This window comes from Idiotropiscis lumnitzeri, chromosome 12, assembly GCF_059441095.1.
Source record: "Idiotropiscis lumnitzeri isolate Australia: NSW breed Sydney's pygmy pipehorse chromosome 12, RoL_Ilum_1.0, whole genome shotgun sequence".
Lineage (NCBI taxonomy): Eukaryota > Metazoa > Chordata > Actinopteri > Syngnathiformes > Syngnathidae > Idiotropiscis > Idiotropiscis lumnitzeri.
In genome coordinates this window covers 8,733,072-8,746,830 of record NC_142402.1, presented here as the reverse complement: position 1 = coordinate 8,746,830, position 13,759 = coordinate 8,733,072, and the positions used below count along the sequence as shown (strand labels likewise).

The 13,759-nt window shown below is 39.3% G+C and overlaps 2 protein-coding genes across 2 annotated transcripts; both read left to right on the top strand.

Annotated features, from left to right (window-relative positions):
* The first annotated feature begins 32 nt into the window (after positions 1 to 32).
* LOC148325744 (uncharacterized) lies at positions 33 to 4,076 on the top strand. Its single transcript, XM_088311251.1, has 4 exons — positions 33 to 185; positions 2,519 to 2,764; positions 3,369 to 3,553; positions 3,680 to 4,076. Exons 1-4 carry the CDS (start codon positions 33 to 35, stop codon positions 4,074 to 4,076), a joined length of 981 nt encoding a protein of 326 aa, XP_088167377.1.
* A 928-nt stretch (positions 4,077 to 5,004) lies between these two features.
* Positions 5,005 to 13,577, top strand: pgap6 (post-glycosylphosphatidylinositol attachment to proteins 6). The gene is made up of 13 exons (XM_088311944.1): positions 5,005 to 5,173; positions 5,517 to 5,703; positions 5,781 to 5,982; positions 6,374 to 6,501; positions 6,585 to 6,850; positions 7,849 to 8,159; positions 8,238 to 8,334; positions 9,480 to 9,594; positions 9,950 to 10,089; positions 11,045 to 11,223; positions 11,303 to 11,449; positions 11,540 to 11,656; positions 12,245 to 13,577. Exons 1-13 carry the CDS (start codon positions 5,119 to 5,121, stop codon positions 12,578 to 12,580), a joined length of 2,280 nt encoding a protein of 759 aa, XP_088168070.1. The 5' UTR covers positions 5,005 to 5,118; the 3' UTR covers positions 12,581 to 13,577.
* The last annotated feature ends 182 nt before the right edge of the window (positions 13,578 to 13,759 follow it).

Genomic DNA, 13,759 nt, shown 5'->3' with positions numbered 1-13,759 from the left:
CATCATCTAACACCTGTGCACATAAATGTATGATGACTGCTGCCCCCTACAGGCCATTTCGCCTGTCATGTGGTTTGGAGGCCATCTCTTTAGATGGGGATCACGTCAGTTGTAAGTTACGACCAAAGGTCATCAAGTGGCAGGCTCCGCAGATGTCCTCTTCCACAGAGACTCCGCTGTGTCTTGTAAATATGTTGCAGGCAGCTCATGTGCAACGAATATTAATGCATCATTTTTTTGCATGCGAGTGAATTGAGCAATGCTATTCCTAGAGTATTTAGTAAAGAGACACGTACTTTTCTAGCACTACTGACAACCATATGATTAATAAATTTTTTTTTTTAATTATGTGTCAGTATTTATCCCTATTTTTCTATATTCTTTTATTACTTCCATACTTCCTTGGGTATTTTTACTGTGCAGCATTTTGTAGCCTAGTCACCTGCGCTTTAACTTCTCACTGGTGACCACAGAACAGTAAATGGGACTGTGGCATTTTATGACCAAACCAGAGGTGTCAAATTAATTTTGTACGGTAGTTATCATTTCCTTCGGAGGGCCATTGCGACTGTGAATCCAAATAAATGTATGATTGCCTCATATAACGCATAGACAACAAATTGATGAATAGCTAGTTTTGAAAGCAGAGGCCAATAAAAGCTGTTTGTTTTCATGGTATAATATTTATTTTAAAATGAAGATTACAAACAAAAAATCTTGCAATGTCAAAGTTTTTAAGAATCTTGACAATTTGAAATTTTGGTGTTTTAGCTCCATGATTAATGCACGTAATTTGCTTTCACGGGCCACATAAAATCAAGTAGTGGACTGGACCCACCTCCTCCCCAGTCCTTGAGTTTGACACCTGTGTTCTAAACTGTGGAGTGACCCCTTTGGGCGGCTCATGGTGGAGTCGTGTAAAATTGTCATCTTATTTCACACACATCAACTCTCCACCCTTCTGGACTTCGTGAGTTATTTAGCAATTAATTCGATTACAAAGAAGTATTCAGAGCAATATAATGCCATCAATCAACGTAATCCCCTCATGATTTTGTGTGTTGTGAGTGTGACACATGTGCTGTACTGTATGTTGTTATTATCGGTAAGTGTTTGTTTTTTAATTTGTCCTTTGGTGAATGTTTGCCTGATACCAAATAAATGGTATGGGCATTTGATCAAATTTCATTACTTGTAACTCTGTGGAAAATAAATGATTGCTTTGTTATTATTATTATTTTTTTAATAACTTCTATGGGGTGAGAGGATGTCTATTTCATTGCTCGGAACTCCGATTCAACAGTAGATGATTCAGTGTTAAAGTATGCCCCATTTGCCTCCATTGCATTGACACACAATATTGACACATTTCACAATCAATTAATGAAATGATAGTATAGTATAGTATAGTATAGTATAGTATAGTATAGTATAGTATAGTATAGTATAGTATAGTATAGTATAGTATAGTATAGTATAGTATATTTTGCGTTTGTACGTATGAGTTGGAAACATCAATGTTTGTCTCCCTCTGCTGGCGCATTTGTTGTATCATTTTTATTACCTGCCATGCCAAACTACAATTGGAGAAGGTGGTAGATGGAAATTACAAATTTCACGTGAATCATTTCTTAGATTTAATTACGACATATGATCCTATTTTTTTCACATTTCACTATTTCATCAAGAGATGGCCGGGCAAATGTTTATATTTGATTTTTAAAACAGGCCATTCGCTGCTGAAGTACTGTACTGGAAATAATTTAATGAAATAAATAATAGTACAAATAAGCGAATCTCAAATCAAAAAATAAAATAAGACTACGTAATGTGCGTTTCTTTATATTTTTATATATATTCATGATCCACTTAATTATGTTAAATGGTTTATTTAAACCCCCCAAAAAATCGTAATTAATGCTAATTTTCACAACTGTTTTATTCATGATTCATTTCATTACAATTAATCAAACAGTGATTTAATTAATAAATATTTTACTGTGCATTATGGGTTTTTTTTCCAACTCTTGCTAATCTAACTGCTCAATAGGTCAGATTAAAGAACAGAAGAGGTTGGATGTCCCCTGCAGGCTATACTTTGCCCATCCCTGTGCTAGCATGTCAAATAGCTAAATACACCTCACTTTGTGTATTTAACATACACGTATGGTATAATTACATAGACCATATGTTCTTACCCCGATTGTCATACTGTTGACAGTTGAAGCCGGTTTGTGGTCACATGATCTCTCCCATACATTACAGGTATGGAGTCATGAAGCTTCTGAATGTGACCTGCGGAATGAAAGTCCTGACATTGTTTGGCTAAACCACACAAAGAACATTTCACCCCCACAAACCAGCAACATCTGTGGCGTCAATGCATGGTGACATTGTCACTAATTTTTGTTTCTCACTCGTCATGTTGATTGTGCCCTTTCTGGAACCTAAAATGTATTCGCATGTTGGATGTTTTAGAATTCCGCTGAGGAGCTAACTGCTACCCCGGTGGCTCTAGGATTCACCAATCCATCTTTTAGTAATAGCTGGAGGTAAAAAGACAGACATGACAGAGGAGGCTTGTGTTAGTACTTCATTTCCAGATTTGAAGGAGCTGGAAACTAAAGTTGGCCGTAAAATACCTGAAAGTCTTCTGCTTTGGATGAGAGATGCTGCAGACTCGGAAGATGGCGAGATAGAGGACCAAAACTGCATTTTCAGTGATTCGTTAGCCAAAAAATTGAGCAACCTTAAACAAGAAATGGTAGGCAGGATTTTCTTCATCTTCGTATGCTTTATTAACAATTGCGTTCATTCAGTTAAGCAAACAGACGAGCCTTTATGTTTTCTGTCTGCATTGGTTTTTGCTTTGGAACTCTGCCATATATGTCATGTTTTTGCCCAGTCTCTTTCTCATCTGAACTTAACAGTGGTGAGCGAGGCCTGCAGTTTTTAGGATGTTATTTAGGACCTGCTGGTTATGTTGTCACTATGCTCTTGGGACCAGGAGTCTTAAAGCTTATGGAATGGCTTTGTAACACTGTCTCGGCTGATCAATGTCAATTACTTTATTTCTCATCTGTTCTTGAAGAGCCAGGTAACTCAATATATTTTTCTAAAGAAATAAAACAAAATTTGATAGTCGCTATGTTGTCTTTGTCTGATATTTTCAAATTTTTATTTGTTTGATGATCATAAACATCAAAGTGGGGAAGTATGTGTAAAAAAAAAAAAGAATTTTTTTTGTGGCATTGGATATTGGAACTTTTTTTGGAAAAACACACCTCTATAAAAGTAAACGAATTAAAGCACACAAACACTTTCCCTTTTGATCTGTATTTTTACTATTGTCTTTACTGTCTATTCAGAGGTGGATGCGCTCTGCAGATGTGAGGATTCTACGCCAGCTGGTTGCCGTGCATGAGGGTATAGAATCCATGCATTGGCTCATGACGGAGCGGAGCACTTCAGCCAGTCGTGACAGTAGCCTGACTGGAAGTCTAAGCAGTCTGGTGACAATAGAAGAGCATGAACACTCACTGTCTCCATCCAGGTGCGGTGTTTTATGATGGTTTTATGCAATACTGAGCTATTCTCTAAAGTATAACTGCTACAATTGTGCTTTGGTTTTTGATGGTCATGCTGCACAGAATATTATACACCCTTAATTTTCTAACAGGGACATTGCAAGAGAAACATACTCCAAAGATTTGCCTGTTAAATGTAATCAAGAATCATCTGATCCATTGCACCATTCACATCAAAAGAGCTGTCTTGAAACCTCAAGGCAAGAGTCCAGACCATCCACAAGTTGTTTAGCTCAGACCAACTTCCAAGAGTCACAACCTCAGCACTCAGAAGCTCACCCTTCACAGGAACTAAAAGTGGACGCTGACCCAATCAAAGAAGTTCAGCTCGGATCTAACAACCCTGACCTGACTCAAGGATCGCAAGAGTCAAGGCAACAAACTCACGACTGCATATCAGAAGAGGACGTGAAGATGGCGGCAGTTTTGTTTGCGTATGATGCTCAGTGGTGCTGGATAGAGTCACAGGATGATGTGACATTTTTATGATCTGCAATTAGTGTAACTCAAATACATATCTCTCTAATATGAGACCATTTTTCCTACTGAAAAATGCAGCCTGTGCTGCAGTGAGTAAATTCATATAAATGACAACAGATTTCCTTTTAATTTTTGTTTTATTATCTGAGGAATTAATGGAAATCACAATATTTTAATTATTGAATAATGAATTTTGAATTTGTGTTGATGAGCTTGTTGTTACTATTGTAAGAGTATATTTCCTGGGGATGGTGAGTGTGACTGCCTGCCTCTTCTTCCAGCGTGACCCTGGTCACCTCTTTAAACATATTTGTCTCCTCAGAATCGATATCCCTCCGCCAATACAATTCCATAACAATAGTACAATTGAAATCAAATAGATCCACACTATATACATCCATGTAAAAATAAATCCTCCTACGTACTTTCCTTTCTTCAAATGAAATTTTCCCATATCTAATTATCCATAATATAAATAGCTGTCCAGAAAATAAAACATCTTACTATTCTTGTGCTTAACACAAAGCACATATCCTTCTTCACACCGCGACTAGAAAACAAAGACAATGATATTAAGATTTAGAACTGACTGCACATATACAAATGATCAACATCCACAACTCATATGTGCAATAAACGTAGATTTGTCAATAAATAATCCAAAATTGTCTGCGAGAATGATTTTGCTTCACTAAAATTAATGAATTATCTCACTGAGCAAGCCTCGTGTGCCGACATAGGCTTTGAGGTGTGACGTAATGTTTTTATTTTTTTAAGATTTTATTGACTCAAAAGAAAAAAAACAATACAACAATAGCAGGTGTTGATATTTGAACTGAACAAAAATTATGTTCTGATTTTAGAATATTGGTAAATATTGGAGACAAATGTTACGTAATGTGGCGTCTTGCTCAACGTCAGTGTGACGTCACGTATTTAGAGTAGGAAACAGGAAGTGGAGCACAGGGGAAAGAGCGTCTGTCAATAGAGCGATCTGACATTGAAGCTGACAAAGGCGCGATGTAATGCTTCAGATAGTCGAAAAGGAAACATGGCACTTTATTTCCTCATTTTCTTGGCCCTTGCAAAGGCGACATTTGGAAACGGTAAGAAATAAATAATTTAGAGGGTTGACGACAGCAAGTTAGCCACTTGGCTAAGATCCACGAGACAAGTGCACTAGAATACCCGAGTTCTGAGTTCATTTTAAAATGTTGACTTTTTAAGGTTTGGATTATTAAATATCTAGATGGATATGTATTTCCCCAGTGTTTAAAAAGTTGAATCATATTTGTGTATGAAAATGGCTAGTATACGATCATGTTACTGAGAGCTTCACAGTCCTTTATGAACAGAGTAATGGCCCGATTGTATATATGCATTATTTTGAGTGTTGTGTACTAAATACATTGTATATAAAATTATTTTCCACATGCAAACCCATCACAGATGTGGGGGAGGTGACATTTGTATCCGAGATCTCGTCCAAGCCGCCTCAAAAGTTATCCCAGTATGGTTGGTATGGCAACGCCAGGTTGCAAAGATTTCATATTCCAGAGGAGACCGCCGTCGCCCGCTGGGTGTTCACTGTTATCAAAGGCCACAGCTTTCACTGCAAAGAGCAGACTGTCACCATGTAAGATTCATATGTATTTTACTCACTTCTCATATTGCCTGCTGCAACTATGTATCATTCTCACTTTTTTTTAATAGCCATATTCGACACGGTGCTCCTCCAGTAATAAACCCAACGGGAACCGGCTTTCCAAACATGACAATTTGGACCCCCCCTCGCACTCTGATCCTCCCAGTGACCTTGCTCAGCTCAGCAACCACGAGCTTCTCTTTTCCTGCCTCCGGGGATTGGTTTGTTGCCTCCCACTTGGCTGAAGATGATGGCCGCATTGAGCAGAAGGTCTCCACACATACTTTTTTGTCTCTGTCCACAATTTTGTGTACATCTTTAGAGTGAAATACGATGAATATAAAAAATATATATTTTCTAAGGGTAGTTAATGGTTAACTGGTACCTTTATAATAACTTTTTTTTGTAATGTGCATCTCTACATCATTTTGATATTTCTTTTTTTGTCAACCATATTGAGCTATACTGGAGATTTTTTTTCTTTTTTTTTTTTTAATGCCCAACCTGTTCCACCAGAGCAAGTCCTTGATTGACTGGCTAGTCTACATTAACACCATTTAACCACACTTGTATGTCCAACTTCTTTTAATCCTGAAGGAAAGCAAGCTGGTATATATTTTGCGAGAATCTCTCACCTTTTTTGCATCTTAATATTCTTCAGGGCTTCCCATCGTGTTCCTACTTTTTCGGGTCTCAGCTATCCATCAGGAGGGCAGTTGACACGCCCATAATTCAGCCAGGAATTAAGCTCAAACAGCAGTCGGGCCCTAACAAACCCGCACGCCTTAAGTATGAAGTCAAAATTTGTGATCATGTGTCACCATTTAACGTGAGAGTGCTGCAATTAATGTCGTGCATGTTTTTGTGTTTAGGTTGTATGTTCCACAGTTTACCTCGTCTCTCTCCTTGTTTGTGGATGGTTGTTCCTCAGCTGAGCCTCTGGGAAGTTCTGACTGTTCTCTGGCTCTCAGTCTGGGCTCAAACCGTCTTTTACATGATCTGGCTCGAGTGAACTGCTCTGGGCTCGAGTGTTCCGCTTCTCTTCCTAACCCGCCTTGGGACACCTGGTTACGTGTTGTCGTAGAGAGCATTCAAGAGAACCAAACAGTGATTTTCAACATTGAATCAAATTACACAGGTAATACACACCAAATGCCATGTTCACCGGGTTGTAATGTGCTGTCAGCTTGTCGCAATATGATTTGGAATTATGTCTTCTGATTTGACTTGTTTTTCTACTACCGGGTGTGTCGGCAAGCTGTTGAGAGTTGTGTAAGATAATAAAACAGCGTTGTGTAACCAAGCACTAGAGTCAACATAGAACAGCAATGTAAACAGAACGCAGCGATGAAAGACAAGAAATTCGTCTCGTCTTGACCTGTTGCTATTGATTTCAAGTTAAAATGGGGGTCGCCACATTAGAGGGTGCCTGGCTCCGTACTTTGGGTACCCTTCAAGTGTGCCCCAAAACAGTGTTGTGATAATACAATTCAATCCAACTTTATTCATACAGCACATTTCATAAAAGCTGGAGCTGTAACAAAGCACTTTCCATATGGTGTAATATAAATTAGCAGTTAATTAGAACACAAATCAAAACATATTTACAGTAGACACCAGAAGAACAGCAGAACAACGACAGTTTGTTGAGTCGTAAGATAAAGAATAAAAATGTGTCTTCAAAGGAGTTATAAAATTGGACAGATAGGGGGCTTTATGGAAACTCATTCCATAGAGAAGGACCAGCAACAGAAAAGGGGCGATCCCCCCTGAGGCTCAGCCTAGTCCACGGTACCTCCAGCAGAATTTGGTCCGCAGACCTGAGGCAACGAGCAGAGGTGGAGGAGCTCAGAGAGGTTCACTGGGGTGGGGTCATTCACAAATTAAGAACACAGAACACCATAACGTCTGTCTTCTTTTTGTTGGAAATCAAGAAATGAAGTGACATCCATATTTTGATTTCCTCTAGACAAGGCAAAAGTGGTCTCAAGATTGCATCAGTTATTTTGGTGCCCTTTTGAACAATGGAAACTTAAAAAAAAGAAAGCTGCCAATTTGACTGGACAAAAGCAAAACACATAATGCGGCGGAAATGGGACAGAATATAATCCGAATTTATTTCTTGCTGTATTTCAGAGGGGTGTAAGCCAAAGAGCGTTGGTCTTGCAGTCAATGATGACGACAGTCTCAGCAACCGCTCTGTAGTGATAGACTCTGTGGTGATAGATATCTTAAGCAATCAGTCGCAGCCGCAGATTGATTTGCCTTCTGAATGTGTACGGAGCATCCCAGTGCTCTACGAAGAGACCGATGTTCTCTCACTCCGATTCACTCCAATCACTGGACGAACGGTCAGCGTCAGAGCGACCCACCCCATACTTCTTACATACCCTCTGCCTGCGCAAGTCACCGGCGGGACACTCAACCTGCGGCTCACACTCAACACTGTGAGTGTTAATAAATTGCATACACTATGTAGAATACTGTTTGCGTCTGAGTGAAGTCTTGCTTTGCTTCTTTTGTAGACAAGTGTACAACCGGAGAGCAGCAGCACTGTGGTGGCCTGCCTCTCTCCCCGAGCACCAGTCCTCCAACTCAGGAACTCCCTACAATGCGACCCAGGTAGCACCTGCTTTCTAGCGAGTTTAACCACAATGCATATTGTAACCTAGAACAAGGAATCGAATGACTGAATACCAGCGCTGATTAAAAAGGGATTTTTTTTTATAGTCATTGTTGTTGACCGACATTGATCAGATCAACTGAAGTGATGCTTTTTTTTATGTCCTTTACTCATTGTAATCTGGAATCGGTTTCTGCCATACTACAATTTGCTGTCAAGATGGATGTCCAACCTAATGCCCAATTATCTTTTAATTACTTGTATCATATTTTTGTCCTCGGCTATTTTGGGTAAACTTCACCACAGACATCCACTCCAGCTCCTTTACAAAAGTGCTCGTGTTGATCACGTGGCTTCTACATGCGAGCTCTCAACACTGCTGCGACACCAGGAGTGGATTCTCAAACGGGCTGCTTGTCTATGAGTGCTAAAATCTGAGATTTGGGATGTCGTCCGATAAAATCTGATACTGTTTTTTGGTGGGTGGCTGACATCAGACCGATATACGATACAAATGTCGGATAGATTTTACATGAATGGAACGCATTCACTTATATATGTGCAAATGTCCTAATTGCACATAAATAACTAGACAAGCAGCAATTGTGGCAAGTGACAGGACAAAATAAACTAATGAATAAATCATCCAAAGTAATAAATGCTTCATATTGTTCAGTATAATTTTTAAAACGAGTTTAACCTCCTCATTAGTCAGTTGACTATGCTCTGCATTTATCTGCAACTATCTCTATCTATGATGCATTGGTAAATATAAATTTTAAATATTGGATTATTAATCCACATTTGATTCCTGAGGTTATCCATGCGTATGTGGGTTTTATTCTCTTGACACAGCAATACATTACAATACAACTTTATTTAACAACAGCTGGAGCTGTAACAAAGCACTTTCCATATGGTGTACTATAAATTAGCAGGAAATTAGAACACAAATTAAAACACATTCACAGTAGATGTCAGAAGAACAGCAAAACAGTGACAGTCTCATGTTTAAACCATACAGTGTAAAACAAGAATTATTTGGCACCTCTAAACAGGCTCGTGTGCAAGGCCTCCAGCTGCGTGCTACCGACTGCCATTTGAGTTTGAGCTTACATTAATGCTTTTATGTGTGTTTCTGAAGGAGTGGATCAAGGGTATGGCGTGAATGTCAGCACCAGTTTTCCCAAAGCTGTCATCCGACTACCTTTTCCTCTGTCAGTAACATGGTACCTCACGCTGAAACTCATGTGTGACGGGTACGTAGCGCTTGCATTTATTTTGGATGGAAAAATAAAACCAACATGGTTTAAAAATAAGTTGGACACAAGAAGTTGTGAAATGATTTTGTCAAACCTTTGAAAATTTAGGTTACAACAGTCATATACATTAAAAGCTTGTGTATAAATTATGTACAATTATAATGCGCCATGGCAGGAACAAGGTTTAAGTATTACTCCAATTCCAGATACCGTCCTTTGTTGTTCCTCTTTTGTTGCTGGTCTGAGAACATTGTTGGCATATGTCCACTGATATAAACGTTCAATCGCAAATATATTCCTGGTTATGCACAAAACTTTTTTTTTTAACATTTTGTTTGTGCGTCTGCAACAGTGACTGCGGCAATATGTCCGCTGTGGGTGTGATACCAGAGGTTTTCGTCAGTCCCTGTGTCGAAGACTGTGGCACATTTGGCGATTGTAGACTGCTCAGGTCCTCCAGCTACCTGTACGGTGCCTGCGTGTGCAAGTTTGGTACGACATGCACAAAAAACATGCGATAATGTACTTTTGTTTGCGAGGCCCATTGTTCTCACTAAACCCTTATAACTTACCATTCTGCAAAAGAGTGGCGCCTTTGAATTTGAACATTTGTTTATGTATATATCGATATCTAGCTATATCAGTGGATATAGATATAGAAAGATAGATATAGATAACTTATAAACACACTTTATACACATATAAAGGTGACAGTTCCGTCACACACCTTGCACAGAATGAGGAAACTGAAGTAGTTTTGCCACACCTATGCAACACTTCTCCATCATAAGTGTCGAGTTAGATTTTGTGCATAGGAAGTACAAGCCACATGGTTTTGGAATCAGTGTTTCATTAAAAAAAAAAAGAAAAAACAAAACAAAAAAAATTAAAATGTTATAGCCACAGACTTGTTTGCATCATTTTTATAATCTGGCCTAAATCAAAGGTTTACACCATACTTGTTTGAAATAATTTTGTGATGCTGTTGCATTGAATCTAACCTTAAAAGACTGCAAGTCAAAGTGTTCAGCAAATAATTACATAATAATTTCACGTTAAATTGCCTTTATTTTGTCATAAAACTGAACTTACCCAAAACCAAAACAGTTACGTTTAATAAATCGTATATTCTTTTTTTTTGTAATAAAGATTGATTTATGTATCATGCGTGTTTAGATAAAATACATGTGAGGAGCACAACACAAAAAATAATACATATTCAATCACAAATGCAATATTGAGTGTATATATAATAAATAATAAATCTTATATTATTAAATATTATTTTTTGTAAAACAGATTAATTTATGTATCATGTTTGTTTGAATAAAATACAAGGAAAGAACACAACACAAAAATTAATCATCACAATTGCAATATTGAGTAAACAAACATAATTAGATGATTTTTTTTTTAATTGTTCAGCCTAATTTCCTTGTGTGTTTAGGTTGGAAGGGTTGGGGCTGCACCAACGGCTCAGCAGCTCTGTCGTTCACCCACCAGGTGACAGCCACTCTGCTTCTCACGCTCAGCAACCTCAGCTTCCTGCCAGCAATTGTGTTGGCCGTCAGACGCTTCTACATTACAGAGGCGTCCGTTTACCTCTTCACTATGTTCTTCTCTACGGTAACACTCAAACACACAGTTGAGAATAAAGTTGGGGAGCAATTTTAGTACTTCCTTTTTTTGTGTGCGTTTTCTACAGTTCTACCATGCTTGTGACCAGCCCGGTGTAGCTGTGTTGTGCATAATGAGCTACGACACCCTCCAGTACTGTGACTTCCTGGGGTCTGCCTGTTCCATATGGGTCACTATTTTATGTATGGCTCGCGTCAGGAGCACAGTGAAACATGTAAGACAACGGACCGTCTGCTGTCATGCTGTTGCTGAGTATTTTCCTTGGCTAGACATGGTTTGCGCCTCTCTGTTTATGTGTAAATAGACTCTGTTTCTTCTTGGGACTCTGCTGATCGCTATGTCACTGCAGCTGGACCGCAGAGGTCTGTGGAACCTGCTGGGCCCCATCCTTTCCGCCATAATTATCATGGTGGCCGTTTGGGTAAGGAATGCACATGACTATGCCCCGCATGAATTTGTTTACGCAGCCATGGTGGCCGAATAGCGCCAGCGGCGGGCAAGGAATTTAAAATGGAGAGTAGTGACAACACTAGCATTTATCAGTCAACATTCCATCTGAGCAAATTCACTTCTCACTTTCACAAAAATATGACCATAAAGAGATACATGTGCAAGCTGCTCATGTTAGGTATTATAGATCCCTATCAAGCTAGGAGTGTTTTTTACAACTATTACTGCGGCAGATGGGGAGAACCACAATACTGCTGAGTGGCGATCATACAAAGGCTTGGAAGGTAACAATTTTAGGGTTACGGTCTATGTGTGCCTAGACATGCTTGGCTTAATCTATGAGACAAGCATACTAGCAGAATCAACCACATTGCCTCTGAGCCAGCGATGCGCTGGCTGGCAGGCAGGAAGCAGCCCGACTTGACGGCGGTGCCGTGTAAGAAAGACTCATACGTTCCCAAGGATAACTGAAAACTCCTGCCCTTGATTGTTTTCGTCAGTGGCAATAGGGACTGGTGAATTAATAATTCTCAATCTGGCCCTCTTTGTGCATTGACAGGTATACCGAGGAGTTAAGCGTCGCCAATGTTACCCTCCGTCCTGGCAGAGATGGGTCTTCTACCTCATTCCCGGATTGCTCTGTGCTCTCATCGGGATAAGTTTGTACCTTTTTGCTGAGGCAGAGGACAACTACTACTACACACATTCCATTTGGCACATCCTGGTTGCCTCCTGTGTGCTGTTCCTGCTACCGCCCCGTGAAAGGAACCTAGCTGATGTCAACTGGACCATGGGTTGCTGGCCAGATTGGATGTGGACATGGGGCTGGACTCCTCACATTTGTGGGTATACACTGTGCCAGAGTAGCAAAGATGAGCGCAATACCGTCACATGACGCTGACACAGTGAGTCTGTCAAACTGCTGCGACATTCACACAAGACGCACTCTGAAAATGGAGTGTCTGCTTCCGCAATGTTTTCCTCCTCACGAGTGTCAACAATGCCTGCTGCCATTTTTAATCATGTTTAAAATCTGTCCTCATGAAAGCTAAACATTTTGCAGACCTATTAAAATGACACTCATTTCATTACCTCCTGATCCATGGATTCATTTTAATGAAATGAAATATATATTCAAGTAGCCGAACCAGAGGTTTGTACTATTATTTTGGTAGTCGATATATTGTATCCTCCAAATATTTATAAATGATATAATTCAATGAAAATCCTACTCAGTGACGGTGTGAATGCAAATGTCTCTACGTGCCCTGTCGGACTGGCAACCAGTCCGGCGTGTTGTCTGCCTTTAACGTGATGTCTGCTGGGAAAGGCTCCCCGCAACCCTGAACACGATAAGGAATATAGTGTAGAAAATGGATGGATGAAGTCGAAAACATGTCATTTGAATGACTCCTGTCAGGTGTGTTTATGCCCTACTCATTCGGAAGCACTTTTATGAATGATGTGATTTCTGTAGTCCTTATCCTCTAATGAGATCTTGAATGTAAACACATGTACTATACAGTTGTGCTCTTAAGTTTACATACACTACAGGTATGTGAATTTAATCAGCACAACTGTACATATGTGCCTCCCCATTTGTCCAAGTTTAATGTGTTTCTGCTTCTTACCTTGGTGGCTCTTCCAGATTTTGTTTTATGTAAATTATATGCGCTCCTTATTCTGGGTATTGTCACCATATTCATTTTTTTGCACTTCAGATGTTCAAATCAATCCAACGTTTCTCACAGTGATCTTGGGCTCCCTTTCGTTGTTCATGCTTATGAGAGAGAATCACATGTAGAGATCAGCGAACCTCTACCTCACGGAACAGTTGCTCTTTGAATATATTTGATTTACAAACAGCAAAAATAAATCTGTAGTCAACAGCATTGTCATTTTTTTTTTTTTTATTGTTTTGGTCACTCCAAAAAAAAAAAAAAAAGCGTCTGCCCTGGCAATTCATTGAAGTGTTTGTTTCTCTTATTGTTCAACACACACATTCATATGTGACTGAGTAAATTGGAAATGGCGAGAAGCAGATTATCATAATCCTCAGAAATGTGGAAAGTGT

What these genes read in the sequence shown, in the direction of transcription:
- LOC148325744 (XM_088311251.1), top strand. Translation starts at nt 33, where the DNA reads ATGACTGCTGCCCCCTACAGGCCATTTCGCCTGTCATGTGGTTTGGAG. An exon ending in GCAACCTTAAACAAGAAATG is followed by an intron (nt 2,765 to 3,368) that starts GTAGGCAGGATT and finishes CTGTCTATTCAG; the next exon opens with AGGTGGATGCGCTCTGCAGA. An exon ending in CACTCACTGTCTCCATCCAG is followed by an intron (nt 3,554 to 3,679) that starts GTGCGGTGTTTT and finishes ATTTTCTAACAG; the next exon opens with GGACATTGCAAGAGAAACAT.
- pgap6 (XM_088311944.1), top strand. Translation starts at nt 5,119, where the DNA reads ATGGCACTTTATTTCCTCATTTTCTTGGCCCTTGCAAAGGCGACATTT. An exon ending in AAAGAGCAGACTGTCACCAT is followed by an intron (nt 5,704 to 5,780) that starts GTAAGATTCATA and finishes TTTTTTTAATAG; the next exon opens with CCATATTCGACACGGTGCTC. An exon ending in TTATCATGGTGGCCGTTTGG is followed by an intron (nt 11,657 to 12,244) that starts GTAAGGAATGCA and finishes GTGCATTGACAG; the next exon opens with GTATACCGAGGAGTTAAGCG.